The sequence below is a fragment of the Mchenga conophoros genome, linkage group LG15 (genome assembly GCF_057382185.1).
Source record: "Mchenga conophoros isolate Kocher_MC1m ecotype Shallow Benthic linkage group LG15, M_conophoros_male_GT1.1, whole genome shotgun sequence".
NCBI classification, from domain to species: domain Eukaryota; kingdom Metazoa; phylum Chordata; class Actinopteri; order Cichliformes; family Cichlidae; genus Mchenga; species Mchenga conophoros.
The window spans coordinates 35584022-35602707 of record NC_140540.1 but is presented as its reverse complement, the minus strand read 5'-3'; the positions used below and the strand labels follow the sequence as shown (position 1 = coordinate 35602707).

General features: G+C 39.3%; 1 protein-coding gene across 1 annotated transcript; it reads left to right on the top strand.

Moving 5' to 3' along the window:
• Positions 1-6050: 6050 nt before the first annotated feature.
• On the top strand, positions 6051-14574 carry LOC146558790 (uncharacterized). Its single transcript, XM_085246967.1, has 5 exons — positions 6051-6253; positions 8185-8490; positions 9919-10068; positions 11863-11915; positions 11995-14574. The coding sequence occupies exons 1-5, from the start codon at positions 6184-6186 to the stop codon at positions 12145-12147; spliced, it is 732 nt and encodes a 243-aa protein (XP_085103093.1). The 5' UTR covers positions 6051-6183; the 3' UTR covers positions 12148-14574.
• Positions 14575-18686: the final 4112 nt, after the last annotated feature.

Here is an 18686-nt window from a genome sequence, read left to right as displayed (position 1 = left end):
AAAGAAAAAGTGGAAAACAGTTAAACATGAGAGGTTTTGGACAAAGTTTGTGTTTTTTCCATTGATTAAGCACTGCTTCCAGCCAAGAGTGATACCATATATGCCCCATAGCTGCAGAAAAGGCTAACATTGTTATCTTTTTACAAAAAACCAGCTGAACATCAGAGGTTTTTGGACCAATTTTGTGTTCTGTTTTGGAGTTTTTACGTGTTTTTTATGTGTTTTGGAGTTTGTACGTGTTTTGGAGTTTGTACGTGCCACAGGGTTCGTACGTAATTTGAAGTTTGTACGTGCTTTGTCTCTAGGGGCCACCGTAAATATACTTTTATTTATTCACTCCACATAAAATGTAATAAATAAATCATATAATACAAAAACCAACTATTCACATTTCAACTTTTAACTATTTCAATTTTCAGCTTTTTCCTTTTACAAATTTAAAGTGAAACAACACAAAACACTGCAAACCACAACACAATTAAATATAAATTATAATATGATAACAAAAAGAAGATGCACATTCTCTGTCATATGGACCTGCATGAATAAACTTTTTGAATCCTTTATCATCTGCAACTGAAAATAGTTGTGGATGATTACTATACCTTTCTAATTTGACTTGTTGTCCCTGGCTCTCTTTCTCTCCCTCCTGCTGTTCCTGTGATACTGGTATAACTACCGCCCCTCCCCCTTCTGCCCAGCGTAAAGCACAAGGCTCATGTGCTGAGTGAAGCGGAAAAAAAGTGCGAGAGAGAGAGAGAGGGTGAGAGAAAGAAAAAAACCTGACGGCTCGCAATAAAGAGCCGGCTCGCGTCGTTCACGTCAAAGAGCCGGCTCTAAGAGCCATTTCGTTCGCGACCGACCCATCACTACGATCCGCCTATTTGCCTTTACGTTTCAAGTGGGTGGGGTGCCAGCTTCACTCTGCTTTTATGTTCACTTTCACAGACACGGCGCATTTACACAGAGGGGATATAGCCTACTGGCTCTGTGAGCACGTGGCCACGTCGAGACCGTCCACATAAATCACAGTGTTGAGCGTCTCTAATTGGCTCCTCGGGTATGCGCGCACGTGCGGGCTTAAGTGGAGAGGAGGCGGGGGCGGGGAGGGAGGGGTAGTTTTACAGCCTGACTAAAGGTAGAATATCCTACCACGGGTAGTGTTTGTGTGCTAGTGTGTGCTTAAAAATCGATTCTCCTGCTGCTGTAGGTGGATGTACGAAGTGCCGTCCAGTAAGAACATCTAAAGGTGGAGGTTTAGCTGCTTCAACTGGTCACACCTAAGCTCCATCAGTGATGCCATCAAAATCAGAGTCCAATCCACACCAGCTCCACCATCATCACTCACATTTCCACACAAAACCTGTTAGACTGAGCAGTGTGCTACCTGTTTACTGTTCGATTACCATAAGACAAGCATGCACGTGTTTTTGAAACTTTGCAGTTCATAGTGATTCTGGTTGATTTGTTTGATGTTTGGCCTTTTTATTTTTATTTTTTTTGAAGAAAACAAGAAATTATGTTGTATATTTTTTTGGTAAATTGAGGTATCGTTCAGTTCATCGTTCATTTTGTTTGTAACAGTGTGTGTCTACTGTTTGGTGTTTGGCCAGCAGTGTTCAGTAACAGTAAAACTGCAGCAAATCAACGAGATGAGCTCACTACAGCTCAGGAAGCTCACGGATTCAGGCAGTAGTTCGCTTGTGGGATAGCAAAAAGCAAGGAAAGCACTCACCTGTAAATCTCCCACACCTTGATAATGACTCTTTATAGATAGATCGATAGATAATGTATTTATCCCCAAGCAGAAATCAAATATCCAGCAGCTCAATTTAAAAACAAACATCTCTCCAGTCATAAATCAACAGATTACCTCCTATCTCCCAAAATGACTCAAAAAATGATGGGTTTATTATTTCACCTATTTAGCTTTGTGCATGGTCTGTGACATCATCTTCAAGCCCTGCAAGGGACTTTAAATGTGGCGTATGGATGATGCAAATCCAAACTAGAAAGGTGGATGTTGGTGGGTTTTGGAGCTATTGTGTGGAAAGGTGTAAATGTACCATTGTTGACACTTTGGAGAGCCTGTGGCGTGCGTGTAGTGGTGGTGGTGGGGTTCCCGTTCTCGATTGCTTGGTAATTGTTTTGTTAAAGCAGCGTTTAATAACAGAGTCAGTTTCCATCAGATTCAGTTACCATGGAGATGAGGGCTTTCCTGCTCTTCCATTCTGTGCGCCTCCTCCCATCACTGCTGTGTGAGATTCAGCTTAGCAAAATTAATGCTGTAAATGATTGCAAGGTGCCTCTTAATACATATTCTTATGTCATTCACACACATGCGGAGCGATGCAGTAAACTTTCAAGGGCATTATTTGTTAATATTAAAGCGAATACGGCTGTTTCTTCAAACACATACGAGCACATCTTTCCACAGACCCCCACTGAGGCTTTTTGTTGTAGCTCTCATCCAGAATCTCACCCACATATATCGAAGGCTTCACTAACAAGAGCGAGGACTCGCTGTGCACCCGAACCAGTGAAACGTGAGGCAAGGCTTTGCTTCAGTCAGCAAAACTGCATGGGAGGAGCAAAGAAGACGGGGCTGTTTAACTGCACGAAACAAAAACAAAAATAGCTTAAATAAGATGATTAATGCAAATATTATTTGGTTAAATACATTATGCAGACATTTCTTGTGGATCAAAGAATAACAAAGGCATGAAGCAGGGACAACAAGCAACCTGTTTCTCAAAATATAGAACTGAAACAGGTGGTTAGTGTTTACCCTCATACATTTGATTGGAAAATCAGAGCTTCCACAGGAGTAAATGTCTTATTGTGGCCAGACTTGGACTCAGTTATCTGAAGAGGATTCCCATGATGACCTAATAAAGGCTCCAGCAAAACCTGAGGTTTTCATTTATTTCCTCACTGACTCTATTACAAAGCCCCTCAAACACTGCAGATACAAAGTGAGCCATGGTTTAGTGCACTGCAAGTCAATTTGCACACACTAATGATATGTTAAAATGTACCATTACCGTAATTGAGGCCATGCAATATAAACAAATAAACTTGCATTCCTATTGCTGGGTGACAGCAACAGAGGCGTGTAACAGGACATGATGTGGTGTAAGAGGAAACATTTTCAAAATGCTGTGATGCAGGAAGTAATACCACAGGGGATTGGCGAGGTGTGTGTCTTGAGTGTTTCTGTGAAAGTGTATGTGAGGAGCGGGGGAGAAAGAGCAGTGGGTTATCACGTGTCAAGCAAATTTTGTAGGGACTATTGAGTCCACAAGATGGCGCATAAATGCAATAATGAGGGTGAAATAACTACATTAGTGTCTGCAACTGTAGTCAGTATTGCACGCTCTCTTTGGGGCTGGAAGTCGTTGTTGTGATTGCTCTCACTGACCCTTGATGGAGATGATTGATATAAGAGTCAAATCAGCAAACTCCTTCAGCAAAACAATCATACGTAAACTAGATTTTATCTAGTTTCATGACAACATGATGCACTGAGGACTTCTCCACTCACCTCATTCATTCCCCACATGATCATACAGCACTGCAGCACGTCTTTCTCCAGAATGCTTCAAGGTTTTATCTTACAGTATAAAGCATTGTCAGTTGACTATTGTTTTGATTTAACACTACATAAATAAACCCAAATTAAACTGGACCTGAATTATCCACAAACATACATTTGTCTGTGTTGTACAGGATTTTATAGAAAACCTTTGCTGGAAAGTTGCTGCATGAATAAATTAATGAATAAGTTCCTCTATAGAACTAGAGTTGGTTTGGGGCATCTAAGCTTCCTAAATGCCTAAGAGAAGAGTTATTTCAGTAATATGCACCTATAACAGTGATATATTTACATATGTAAATTTGTTTTTTCCAGCAGAAAGCAATGAAGGGTGAGTTCAGTTTCCCACTAGTGATGGAGCATCTCCAACAGAAGTATGTGGTGATATTTAAACCTAACAAACAGAATTTTATGCAAATGAAAAGAAATGTGAACAGTACAGTTCACTGCAGTACAATTGGAGAATAAAGGTTTTTGCATAATCTTAATGTAAAAATCCACCACTAAGCAGATACAGGACAACTTTACCACGAAGTAAAACTCTCTACAGGAGCGTTACGCTCTGTCGCAGGTAGAATTGTATTTATTTTTAGGTTTTTAATGAACAGTTATCACCACTAGGGGCTCCAGTGTGTTAGCCTATTGTACTTGTAAAAATACACACAGGGATTTTATGGAAATGATACTTCCATGTCAAACTGCCCCTTATCACATTATACTATTGTCTTGCCGATGCTCCTTTTTTTTTAAAGCAAACCACTGAAAAACTTTTATTGCAAATGAGGAACAAAGCAAATGTTTGCCTTATTTCACTCTGAGATTAGGTCTGGGAAGTTTTTTTTTTTTTTATTAAAAAAGAAAAAGCAGCTACCATAGGACAGAAGCAGGGTGCAGTCTAGACAGGCTGCCAGTCTGTGGCAGGGTTAACACAGAGACACACACAAACATGCACACCTGTGAAATGGTGAAAAACAACAGTCATCACACGCAAGTCACATCTGCACTGAAAAACTATGTGTGTAGGCCATAAATAAAAGGATCAAAAGCAATAAAAATGTACCTCACTTGAGTTCTTTTAAGGACAGGCTTATGGCTACGTTCCAAAACACACTCAGCTATTAAGAGATTTGGCGAAGGGCTGCAGCTATCCGACAGAAAATGCATTAAAATTTGCGCCCCTCACAACTGAGTCATCAGCTTGGAGACTAATCCACAAGGTCTGTCTTTGCCTGTGGAGATGCCACATGAAGAGCGAACAGGAGCTGCAAGTCGACGCCCAACTCCATCAACCACTGAAACATCCAACAAACAAAATCCCCCCTTGCAGTCTTCAAATTGTTACTTCAAAGCCCCCAACTTCCTCTTCTGTGGTTAAAGTGTTACAGTGTGTGTGTGTGTGTGTGTGTGTGTGTGTGTGTAATGTATCAAGGCCAGATTTTTAACACCTACAGTAATGAGGAAACTAATACGAGTTAATCGTGTAACATCAACTTTATAGTAAGTTTCGTTAGTGGTGGAACAGTCTCTATATCGTCATTTTTATTCAACAACGCACATTCATTAACATGAGCGTTTAAAAATGTGCAGTTGGTGTCTGTGTACAGCTGGCAGGTCGTTCAATCACAGACACTTCTTGGTAAATTCACTCTAATCAGATGAACTTTCAAAAAAACAAGTCTGGTGTTCAATAAAGATCAAACCTGCAGACAGCTGTGGTTACAGCGGTTGGTGTTTGAGCTCCAGCTGCTCACGGTGAACTATTGTAAACTATTGTTTGCTTCTTGAAATATGTTTTATTAGGCCATTCTTTGCAGTCTGTTAGTGGTAATGTGCGATAATTCACAATCACAGTCACGCACAGGGAAGCTGGCATGCACGTGGACCTAAAACGATGGCTCCTTTTATTTGAAATAACATTGTGTTTATTCAATCGTGAATACATGTAGTTGGTGAGAAACATGCAAATGTGCATTTATCTTCTAATCTGCAGATGTCTGTGGACATGCAGGATACTGAGTGTTGTTTCTTAGAAGAAAAGTTGCTGCTGGAATTCTTAGAAGTTCAGATGTTTTTTGATGTCGTGTTGAGCACTCCTGAACCTGTTCATACAAGATGAATGTTGCAAAACAGCAGAAAACAAGAAAAATACATTTATGTGTAATGAAAAGTGAAAAAAGAGTGCTGTTTGTTTTTCCGTGTTCTAAATTTAAACTTTAATTTGTCCTCTAAGAGAAACAGGATGTAAGAGTCTATGTTCTCCCCCAGAATATGAAGGAAACTATTTACTCTTCCTGACTTTACCCACATCATGTGAGTGACATCCTCCTCACAGTCTGCACCACATGTCCATGAACCCCTTTGAAGTCTTCCGTTACGGGAGGCGCTTATGATACTGAAGCTAGATAAATTGGTGTTGGTGTAAGTTCCTGTCTACAGTTTCCTCCAGGCAGGCACAGAAGCTGTCACTTGTGTAGAAGTGTAGAGTTTAGGCTTTACATCACAGGGGCAGCTGAAAAAAACGCACACACAGAAAGGTCAAAGCCCAAGCGCCGTCGCAAGAGGCCTCCGAGCAGCCTAACGCTTCCATCATGGGTGAAAACACCATCACGAAGCCCCTCGGGCTAGTTTTTATCATCACAGCTCACATGGTGTTCAACGGTAAGCTGTCTCATTCGTAACTGTTTTACTCCGTGACGTGTGAGAGGTTTTGTGTCCTGGCAGCGCATGATGAACTTGACTGTCTGTTACATTTATTGCTCCCTGATTCCTCTGACAGTTAGTTAATGCACTGAATATTTTGTATGTAACTCGTTGTAGTAGGTCTCTAACGACAACTCAGTTTCCCCCACTCAATTACCATTACTGAATCATAATTGGGGAGTTCCACAAAGCTCTGGTTTTGTGACTCAACTTTATTTGTCGGTAACCCTGTTTCCACAAGTGGTTTGTTCTAAGTTTTGCTGCGGTATCTGTTAGAGTTTTATCACAGACGAGCGATATTAAAACAGGGAACTGGGTGTTTCAAAAATGTTGAAAACACTGACACATTCTGGATAAAACACTGTGTGCTTGTGTCTGAGGTGAAAAAGGCATTGCAGCAAATTAAAGTTAGTCTGAGGCATTGTGAATTTAACCCTGGCTCATAATGTGTACGTTCTGATGTTAAACAAATATAGCAATCACACTTTTATGATGCCAAAAACAAGCGATCGTACTAATACCACATGCAAGCCCTCAAATCATTATGGAGACATCCGCAGGTGCTTCACACATGTTTAGAGAAAAAACTTGAAAAATAACTTAACTTAAAATAGATATATAACATAGATACACAGATAGAAAACGCTGATTTGGGCTGATTAATTTGGAAAAAGACAACGCAGTAGCTCCAGTCCCCCCGCCGTTCTGAACTTAATAAACAGAAGAGAATAGAAGGATAGTGTATAATAGAATATATTTGAACTTTATTTGTTTCCGTTACTGTTTTTAGTAGGTGTCCAAACACCTAGACTCCTGTTTAAATATAAGTACTTGCTATTTAAAGGTTTCTAATCAACAAATCACATAGTTTCTACAGAAGAGAGACTTTCAAACAGAGGAGATGACACATCTAAGAAAAGTTACTTATCTCATTTCTATATGTGAGCTAACACTGAACATTAGACACAGATGGCAGCTAGATAAATCAGGTAAATCAGTCTGAACTTCGCCTTGGTGCTGTTGCTGGTGGCTATATGGCTGTGTAGACTGATCCAGCACTGCTGGCATTTTACTGTGGCGGCTTAGCCTAGTTTAAACACTACCCTGTAGTTTTACTGTCAGTGATGGAAAGTAACTGTGGAACTTGCACTGAGGTAGTGAGCAGAAGGGAAAAGTGACCCGCCTGTTTCCTTTGTGGAGAGGATCAGTCGTCCTGTGCTGCTTCTGTGGCTTTTAGGTTTTTGAGGATTAAACCAACTGATGTCTCTAACACAGAATATGTCACATGGACTATTCTGTTTTCACTACTGCTTTCTTCCAGCTACCCACAGCTTACACTGTATACTGAAGAGCATCAGTTTAAAATACTATAGGATCACAAAGCGGGGTATGATCATGTGTTGATGAGTGGAGACTGATGCATCATTATGGATTTATTAAATTTAAATTGAATAACAGTAAAAGCATTAGAAAGCATTAAAAACATCAAACTAATTTCTCCACTAATCATAAGATAAGATAAGATAGAACTTTATTAATCGGTTTCCAAAAGCACAGCACCGACAGAAGTTACAGTTGCAGAATGTTTTATATATATATATATATATATATATATATATATATATATATATACACACACACACACACACACACACACACACACACACATATAAATACAGAGACGAATATAAGTAAATTATACGAAGGGGATAAATAGAATAGATAGGAATAAAAATAAAAATACAAGTGAATTGCACATTTCAAGTATTGAGGTCTATTGCACCATTGACAATTTACAAAAGTATTGCACAAAGGTATTGCACAGTGAGGTGAAGAAGCACTACAGCTCAGTGTTTATAATGCAAATCTGCTCTTCTGTCTCCATACAGACCCCAGCCATGCACAAGTCATCGGGATCTTTGGCAGCAACATCACCCTTCAATTTACATTTAATGTTAGCATTAATGAAAACAGTCAAATTGGAATTTATATAACAGGCGAGAAAAAGATTGACGATTTTAAAAGTGGGAAAGGTTCCTTTGTTATTTGCCCCCAAAACAATTCTGTCTTTTACCACATCATAAATCTCACTCTAAACCACACTAACACCTACTGGGCCAGTTTATTTGGGGGCAACCTAAGAAAAAGTAATGAAGTGAAGCTGACTGTTGAAGAAAGGAACATAAGCTGTACAGGTAAGGACATTTGTTATGATTATAAGCTGCACATAATGAAAACGACTTTAACACACAGTAGAGCAATATCAAGAGCAGACTAAAGTGAAGTATGTTTCCATTATATTCATACAAACAGAGCAGCCATATATAGTATACACTAATTCCTCACCACCTTTACTTCCTCAATGTTTGCCTCTTTATTATAGATCCTGTAATAAATGACATCATCATTCCTAATATCTTTTAAAATACTATTCCAAATTAAAATGATCACTTTAATTAATTGTGTCTGCTAGTATTGACTGCATTAAATATAAAAACCATATAGTGTGTATAAGTGTCATGGATCCAAGGTTGTTCTTAACCAGTTAGTGAAAAGTTTAAAGCCCATATGAAAATAAGTCACTAACACACTATTAAAACAGTAGAACAAATTAAATATGATTGTCACAGAGTCCTGCAGGTTATGTTTTTGCCACATTGTTGATAAAGGCTCAGTTAGAACAGAAATATTTAAATAAACAAACAAAAATAGCTCCTCGTTCTCAGATCATATTGCTGGGCATTTAAAGGATAGCTGACATTCAGTCAGTCCCATCTGCTGTAGATACTTACCAGAGCAGTAGGGCAATAATACTGCCTTCCTTTCCTAGCCTGTTTGAATAAAAAGCACTCTGTTGCTTTGACCTAAATGCTAAATACTGATGTCACCATGCTAGCATCTTGCTATCCAGCAGGCGTACATTAACCAGCTTTACAATCTAGGCAATCAAAGCTATCTAGCGTGTCAACATGTTCTAGCGTTAAATATAAATTATGTTTGCAAATATTTGGTCAGAACTGGGCTACTGAGCAAATTTACCTCTCTACCTGACAAGGAAGCCAGCTTGAAAATCAGGCACATCAAAGGGTTTGCAGTGCATTCACGGGGGACACAAACAGCAGTGTCAGTTACATTTATCCTCACAGAATCGCAATTTGCGTCATTCGTGGAGCTGCTGAGATGTTTGAGCGTAAAGCAGCTGATATGAGATTGACTGATGTACAGTCCCATTATAGATAAAATAATGAGCCTTTTGTAACCGCTTGGTTACTATTCACATATTCAGTATGTTATTTGTTATTGATTACAGAAAAACTGAATACTGATCACTGTTTCACATTCTCATTGGTTTACAGTGTCAGCTTACAGCCCATAAGAAAGAGTCGAAGTGTGTAATTTTACTGCCTACCATGCTTTATTTCTGTTGCTGATGTGTGTTATAAATATGTATTATACTGCATTAGTCTATATGTACTGGGGAAATATGCATAGATCCATTGGGATCTAAACTTATTCAGTATCTTTAATCATTTTTATTTTTTGTTTCATTTCTTTTCATAAACGTGGTGCGAAAATATGAGTGAAGCTCACATATTTTCATGACTTTCTTTTAACTCCTACAGCTCCACCGCCGTCGACTAAACCCACAGTTTTCAATGAAAGTTCCAATTCCCTTTCCATCAATAAGATCATCATCATCTTCGCGGTTTTACCTGTGGTCCTGTTAGCAACAGTACTCCCATGGTTGATCTGTAGTCTCGTGAGACCCAAAGGTAAGCAAATATACGGTCCAAAAACAATCTTTACCTTCACTTTTCACTGATATGTTGTGTTGTGTCTGTTATCAGAGTGTGGCCAAAACTTTTATTATTTTTTGGAGACGTAGGATTTTATTTCATTTCCATGCTGTAGTCTGAACGTAGTGTCAGCTGAGTTGGAATAAAACACATCAGGAACCTTTAATTCAATATTCTCCACATATAAATAGTAAAGGGGTATGAAGCCAAATTGCGTGTGCGGGGCTACAGTCAGTAGTATTTTCTAGTTTTTCAAGCAAACAAAGTAATGGTAAGGAAACACTTGTTATTCTGTGGAAAAAATTTGCAGTTGTGTGGTTAGATGCTCAAAAATGCAAACCAGATTGCAGTTTCACATCCTTCTGATAGATGCGATGATTCATCTCTTTTGAAAATAAGTCCTCCTTCAGTGCATGTAAATCTAATTGTGCCTACTATCACTGAGAGATGGGTGGAAAGAAAGAGCTTGCATTATTTGTTCACTAATACGAGTGCGCTTTCACTTCAAAGACAAACCCCTCTGGCCTACTTTGAGTAGGAACGCTGCCACGCTGAAATAATCTGACAGCCCCCGTGACCTCAGAAACCGCACTAGAAGAGTTCCCGTACATGTATACAAATGCAAGCAATTGCTGACTGCGCACTCCTGCATCGTGCCGTGCTAATTGGGCCCGGCCGCTGTCCACGAGTAGAGGTTTTGCACAAAACCGACAGATGCTGAAGAGAAACTGCTCTCTGTCTTTGGCAACTTGTCCTGGTGCATTTGCACCGCTAGAGGATAAAGACAACGTGACTTGTTCGGCATAAACTTACAAAAAGCTTAGACCTAAAACTATATTATAAAAGTCAGGCTTGACTAAAACATTTAGTCACAAACTTTAGTTAAACTAAAACAAAATTAAAACATTTTACTTTAGCACAGCTTATTATAATCATTATTCGTTGAAAAAATATTGTTAAGCATTAAATTTTTCGTCGTCCATAATTTTGGCTTGCTATCACTTAATCTGAACGCTAATTTGTTTAATTAATGGTATTTATGTAAGAATATCGATAGCTTTTTTTATATCTTTTTCCAGAGGCGGGATCAGGAGGTGATGCTAAGCCTAGCTTAGCATTAAGTAAGTAAAAAGCAATCGTAACTCTGTGTAAAGGTAACAAAATGCTGATATTAGCGTGAAAAAAGCTCAGGAATAAACATGCAATCTCATCATTGAGCTCAGTAACTGAACATTAACATTATCATTGCAATGATAATGTTTAGTTTGTGTTTAGTCTAAACCGGCAAAGCGAAACCCGGTCTCCTGCGCAACAGCACAAACACTCTATGTGGTTACGACGTATTTGACGTGGATTCGTGCTTTTGATGTATTTGACGGTTAATTGCTTTATTTTTACGAACGTCTAACGTTTTTTTTCCTTATCTGATGAATCAGAAACTTATCTTGGATGTTATTTCCTTTATACTCCTGGGTGCTGTGGCATACTCCTACTCCCTACTTCCTATGAGCTAAAAAATTCCAAAACATGCGGCATTTATGTCTTTAATATTGAGATTTGACTATTTTCACACTTTTTTAAAAGTATGACAATGGAAAATATGTAAATCGGGGATAAACTGACGTGGTTGATGGGCTGTAACAATAAATTTGATAAGAAATTTTTTATTCGAACGTCCCACGAATGCTTCTTCTGCAAAACTCAAAATATAGTATACATGACCGATTTCACCTATTTTGTAACATTTCACCTGCTTTTCTTCTCATGCAGACAAACAACAGCAACAACAAGAAAGGCCGCAAAGCTCCACTCCCACAGTGCAGGTAAGAAAGATTTTGATCTGCTGTTAGAGAAAAAAATAAGCCTGGAAATTCTTCAGCCTGACTCGAGTTGCCTTCGCAGGAATCAGTGGCGTCGTTGAGCAGCGTGTCTGCACCCTCGGTGATCTACAGCGTCTTGGACTTCCCCAAAAGACCTCCGACAATTGTTGAGATCAACCCAAGAGATACAGAGTATGCTGCCGTCAGCTATCTCACAGAAAAGAGACACATGTGATGCACAGCTCACTGTTCGACTAGTGTACATAACATAAATCTAAATATATATAAATATAAATTTCTTGCAAGTGTTAAAAATCCTGCTTTTGTTATACAGGGATGTCTTATTGCACTATATCTCAAACAAAAGAGTTGGGAGAGGAAGAGTCTGCATGGGTAGTGTGTATGTAGGTGTCACTTTGTGTTTGGTGGTCTCGAAATTGAGATGCATGCTGCTGCGGCAAACCTCAAGCCAGAACATAATACAGTTACAGTGACAACCCAGCCTCGCAGTTAGCTTTCAATTTTTCTTTGCTGTTAATTTGTGTCGGGGGTATCCGGCCGCTAAGGAATACTTAACAGGCGATAAATTAGATTTTAGATTTTCTTCAGACCAGAAACACAAAGCAAGCACTTCCTGTGTACCCAGAGTCTACTGTACATCACTGCTCTGGGTCTCACTGTGTTTAATAGCTTCAGTGAACCACACTGATGCACTAGGTGATAACACAGGAGATGTAGTGACCCCTACAAACTTTGCTCCCTCTGTAGAGCACCAAATTTAGGTTGTTCTACCACTGAAATAGCCTCACTTCTGTTGACTAAAAACTACACTGAACAATTCTGATGCTTTTAATATTTAAAAATCTTTAAAAACCTGCCAACTAAGCACATGAATTTAGAGACAGCTTTGGAAATGTGGATATCCAAACCTGTTTGAACGGGATATGTTACCAAAACTCTGCAGCTGACACTGTCTTAAGTTATAAAAGTATCCCAAATGACAGAAATAACTAAAGCACGGTATCCTTTGTTAGTTCCTGTAAAACAGGGATGCCAAATTAATTTTACATCATGGGTCACAGACAGCCCACCAGTGAAACTACATGATAAATATGTAGACTAGAATCAATTACTAATATCTACACTTAATCACTCTGGTGTGGTATGAATGTCAGTTCCTATTTATCAGTTGGAAAAGCTACAAAACTCACACTTTGTAGTTTTGTAGCTTTTCAGTTAAAACTACAAAATCTTCCAAAGCTGTCCTGTGGGCCATATTGGCGTCTTTCCTAGGCCAAATCTGGACCCCAGACCTTATATTTGATGCCCCTGCTATAGAACCATAAATGACCTTGTAAGTGGAAAAATAGGAGTGTTTCCACTTTAAACAAATGCCTAAATCCACATGTGGCTGTGATTACACCTCCGAGTTCACTTGGAGTCTGGTTGAAGGAAGCGCGTGCTGGCACGTGCCGTTGGTGTCACTGTATTGTAGTGGCTCATGAGAATCCCAGCACTTACTTGCACACTCTTGTAGATGCAGAACATATAATAAAGGTGTTATGCAGCAAGAAAATAATGCAAAACTTTCACTCGCTGTTTCTATAATTTAAGAACCAAAACCACTTGGTTAGTGTGATGAAGAGTGTGACACATGCCAGTAAGCTCAAATTTCTAAATTACCAAGTTGATGATTTCAGATGCAATTTGCACAATCAAACAGCTGCTAGAGGTCAGTTTTAAAATGGGTCCCAATAAGTGGCTGCACACAGAAACTAGGGGCTTTTATTTTGTTTGAGTGGAAAGTTTTGACTGAGAATACATCATCATGCAATCCCAGGCTGAAAGGTTTTACACTTTGATGACATTTCCAACATGAAAACCTTTCATTTTCCGCTTCACCTCATCTCCAGAATTCATCTTCACTCCCATGCTGATAATCGCGTGAGAGCTTAACAAGCTCACTTTTGACTTTCAGGTTTAGTGACTTCTTTTGCATCGGGGTATTTATCACAACACGGAGGAAAAAGTTTCAGGGACACCGTCCATACATGCTTATAGATCAGTTATAGACCTTTCAGCTTATCAGTACTGTATATTCAAAGGTCACTGGTGATTTTTCCATGAGCTGCTGCATCAGCTCGCCACTATCATGCAAATCTGACAACAACAATCTGACACTATGTGCAATAACTGCATGCATGGCCTCTGAAGTTCTCTTTTTGAAAGCTTATTGATGTCTTTGATTTACTCAGTTCTCATACATCTTTATCATATGTTAAAATGTATTCTCTGGTTTATTGTTCACCAGCTACTCAGAGAAAGAGCAAGTTCATTTTGAAACCCAGCAAGCTTTCAAAATGTACCGTCCTGTCACGTGCTACTTTATTACATACTGCTGAACTGTTTCTAATTGAAATACGCAGTTTTTAAGATGTAAATGGATGTAAAATTATCAACTTTATTGTGTGTGTGTATGTGTGTGTAAATACTGTCTTCAGTTCCTGAATGTACTGTACTGGATCTGTGTCACAGAAGGAACAGAAACTGCTCTTTATTTTGATGGCAGCGGTGCATTCTGGGAGATGTGTAAAATAAGTCTTCAGAGTGTTGTTTTGTTTTTAAAAAATCTAATATTTCTGAATTCTTATCCTGTAAAAACACCTCTAAAATAAAATAAAAAGTTTACCTGAGATTCTGGTTTTCTTTATGGTTTTAGTAACTAAAGTTGACGCTCACCACACACAGTTGTGTATTCAAAGAATGCACTGTTTTATCTTCTAGTCTGTGTTACAGTAGGTCGTGGAGTCTTTGGCATGTAAAAATAAGCAGTATTTTAGCACGTTGCAGGGACTTACCCAAGTAAATCACCTATAACGCCAACTTTATTTTTCTGTCAAGACCACGTAATAAAGCGTGATCTTAGGTTATACACAGACGTGGATGCTTTTTCACCTTAGAATAAACTGAAACCTACACCGAAACATTGCAAAGTGTCTTTTAGTGTGCTAAAAGACTTTCGTTTTTAGTGATGCCCCAAACAGGCGTACGGCATCAGCCCTGCAAGGCTTTTGCTACCTGTATTGGCTGATTGGAGTAGGAGGCTGAATGGAAACCACTCAAATGACTGATGAGACAAAAATAAATTCTTTTGGTAGAACCTGAAGCGCTGCGTCTGGTAAACACCCTTCTGCTTAACCCCGAGATGACTGAGATGAAATATTATCTTGACAGCATCACGCTGTTCACACTTCTCATCAGCAGGGACAGTGAGACTGGTTAGAGCACACAAGGAAATGAAAGCAGCAAAATACAGAGAGGTGTTTGAAGAAAAGCAGAGCGACGCGTAGGTCTGGAGCAGCGTGTCTTAGGTTGCATATTCCACTCATACAGATTGTTCCGAAGCCAAGGGACCCTGATGGCAAATCCACAGACATATTTGAATTTAAGCCTCATTCTTTGGAAACCCAGAAGGGCCCCAGCTGAAAATCTAAGGCTTTGAAGTGACATATGGGAGTCTGCATTTCTGATAACGCAGCACAGTGCAGTCTCATACGAACAAGTATAATGAAATCATACAAATCAATCATAAGAAGATCTTAAAATAAATTCTAAAAGATGAGCGAAGCGCAGTCAATAGAGGTGATGTGATGCCATCTGCTGAAACCAGTATGTGACCATCAACCATCAGTATGTGACTGAACTGCAGACTTTATCTTTTATTTGAGATATTAAGCATCACGCCCCCCACCCTCAATGATCGCCTGAAGTCTGGAGCCCATGGATATCACCAGTTGCTTTGTTTCCTCCTCTTTGATGCTCTGGCAGGCCTTTCCTGCAGCCGCCTTCACTTAGTGCTTATTTGTGTATTTATTAACTGATAAGCAGCTCTCTTGGGTTCCGGTTAGGTGGTTGATTTGACTTTTTCATCGCCTTGAGAAACCTTTGGGTTGCTTTTGCAGTTTGCAGTGCTTTGGGTCTTTATCCATCTGCACTGTTTGCGGCATTTGTGAATGTGAGCATTGAGTACTCCTTCACCTGCATCAGCATCTCTTTTGACCTCAGAATAATGAGAGTTCAAGCAAACAGCTACCAAATACAAGTTCCACTGCAGATGTGGAATAACTGTCAGTCTGTGGTAGTGAGTCTCTGAAGTCGGTGTGCTGTATATAAAAGAAAAGTTGTCTTATTGTCCAGATCCTTGTGGACCTAACTGTAAACATGCAGTTTCAAATGATAAATTTCAGGTTTTGGTTATAATACATTTTGCAAAAGTGCATCAGTTAAAGTTAACTCTACAACAAAAATATTTTGCACACTGTCAATCTAAAATCCAGATGAAGTAACAAGCACATCTAAAGTTTGATCAAAAGGAGAACACTTGGTCTATCCGGTGGTACAGCCACAATAACTGAGCTCAGTGTGTTTGGAGTAAACACTTAAGCTGATCGTTCGGTGAGTGAGTTTCTGCCTCCCACGTGCTTGAGGTAAAGGCTTCATTGTTTTCTGTTTGTGTGCATGTTTGCTGCTGCACTCAAGCAGTGGCCTGAGCAAATAATGTGTCTGCACTTTGCACTTCTTAACACCCACCTCTACTGTATCGAGGTTTCTCATAAAAAAAACAACAACCCTACATTGCATTTTCACAAGTGAGACATTGCATTTTCTAACCCAGTGCATCAAGAATGCAGAAAGTGCAACCTTTGATTTAAACTTGTGTGTCATCATTTTGATATAACTGACAGATAGATAGATAGATAGATAGATAGATAGATAGATAGATAGATAGATAGATAGATAGATAGATAGATAGATAGATAGATAGATAGATAGATAGATAGATAGATAGATAGATAGATAGATAGATAGATAGATAGATCGATCGATCGATAGATAGATAGATAGATAGATAGAAAGTGCATTACAAAAAATATGTACACTATAAATGTAAGAAAAACAACTGCATGATGGTATAATACAAAAATAAGGGGTCTTTTGTGTGCCTGACACTGAATGAAGAGTCATTTTTCAGTTTTAGAGAGGACAGTAGGAATGATTTCCTGAAGTGTTCTTGTCTCAGTTACTCATTTGACACTGAGACTCATCTGAATCTTAGTTTCTCCTGCCAAAGACAGCAGGGTCAGAATTTGGGGTTAAACAGCATGAAACGTGGCTGCATCCCTGCTGGTTCAGACTAGTGGTGGTGGTGCAGTGGGGTGGGGATATTTTCTCAGTACAAACCAGCTTGTTACTAATTTTGCCCATACCTTTTTCAACATTGTACCAAACATTTGATGGCTACTTCCAGTAGGATAATGTGCCATGTCATTAAGTAAAAATCAACTGCTGAACATCACAGTGATTTCTTTGTACTCACATGGCCTCCACAGAGATGCAGTGGAACGGAAGAACAAGATGATATCGTCTCTATATGGACCAAACATCCTGTTGAATCTGTGCCATGAAGAGTTAAGGCAGTTCTGAAGGCAAATGCTGTCCAACTAAGTACTAGAAAGGTTTACCTGATAAACTGGGGTACATTGGGACTGACTCTTGTGGCCGTTAGAGTAGGACGTAATTTTTTTTAGCTCTAGCTCTAGCTAATTGCTTTGTGCTAAAGTGGAAACTCTTACTTCTAAGTTTATGGATATGCAAGTGCAGTTGTATTTGGGTGGTTTATGCTGATGCCTCACAACAAATAGGCTCAGAGTTCAACTCTCAGCTGGATGGTGCCCTTTTACATGGATTCTGCATGTTTTTCCACTGTCGGCTGAAATTGATGCCATGGATGTGAGTTAGAGAGTGTGCAGTTGGTGCTGTGATGGACTGGCTCTGGATCTGTCCATGGTGTATCCTGCCCTGTTTTTCAGCCAATGACAGCTGAGATTATGCTCCAGCCTGTCTGTGACCCTGAACCGTATAAGCAATTAAGAAAATGGATGGAGTGGATGGATTGACTGTGCGATCGTTGTGCATAGTTGTTACATGCGCCTGGCCTGGTTTTAAAAAACCAAGCATTTGCTTGAACAATTACGGAAAAACTCAGTGTTTACCATTCAAACAAAGGGCAACAGCTGATCAAGTGTTTTGCTTTCCTGAGAAACTGATTCTTTTATCTCTAATCAAATCTTATTTTGTTGATAAGGCGTAACTTTCCTTTTCATAAAAACATTTTCCTTCATCCAGTATTAGGTTTGGTTTTCACACCTCTGAAATACTGCCTACACCTTTGATTTTTTTTTTCCCCCAGTAAGTCAAACAGAAAAGTGAATCTCACACAAAAAAGGGGAAATTCATTTCATTTACGGCCTCAAGATAACCTTTTTCTACCTATAAATCATTGCCAGTAGAATTCATACTGAAAGCTAGATTTCAGATTATTTTCTGCTGCTGGATTATACTGCCAGAGAAAGCTTACTGCAAGTTTCTCTTAGCTGTGTCCTTGAATTAAATGAGTTTATCTACAAATATTGGTGGTTTTGAATGCAAGCCAACATGCAAATCTCCAGATTTATGATGACAGCTTTACAAGATATGCCTTAAATCTGATAAAACGGGAGAACACCGGAGTACCACAAGGCTGTGTGATGAGCCCTTTCCTCTACTCCCTCTTCACCCACGACTGCAGACCTGCTGATGGTTCCAACACCATCATTAAGTTTGCAGATGACACCACGGTGATTGGCCTCATCAGTGACAACGATGAGGCCGCCTACAGGGAGGAGGTGGATCGTCTGGCTGAGTGGTGCGACAGAAACAACCTGCTGCTTAACA

Bases quoted from the DNA above. Each gene is read 5' to 3' on its own strand.
- LOC146558790 (XM_085246967.1), top strand. From the start codon at position 6,184: ATGGGTGAAAACACCATCACGAAGCCCCTCGGGCTAGTTTTTATCATC. The intron at 6,254-8,184 runs GTAAGCTGTCTC...GTCTCCATACAG, and splicing joins AGCTCACATGGTGTTCAACG to ACCCCAGCCATGCACAAGTC. The intron at 8,491-9,918 runs GTAAGGACATTT...TAACTCCTACAG, and splicing joins AAGGAACATAAGCTGTACAG to CTCCACCGCCGTCGACTAAA.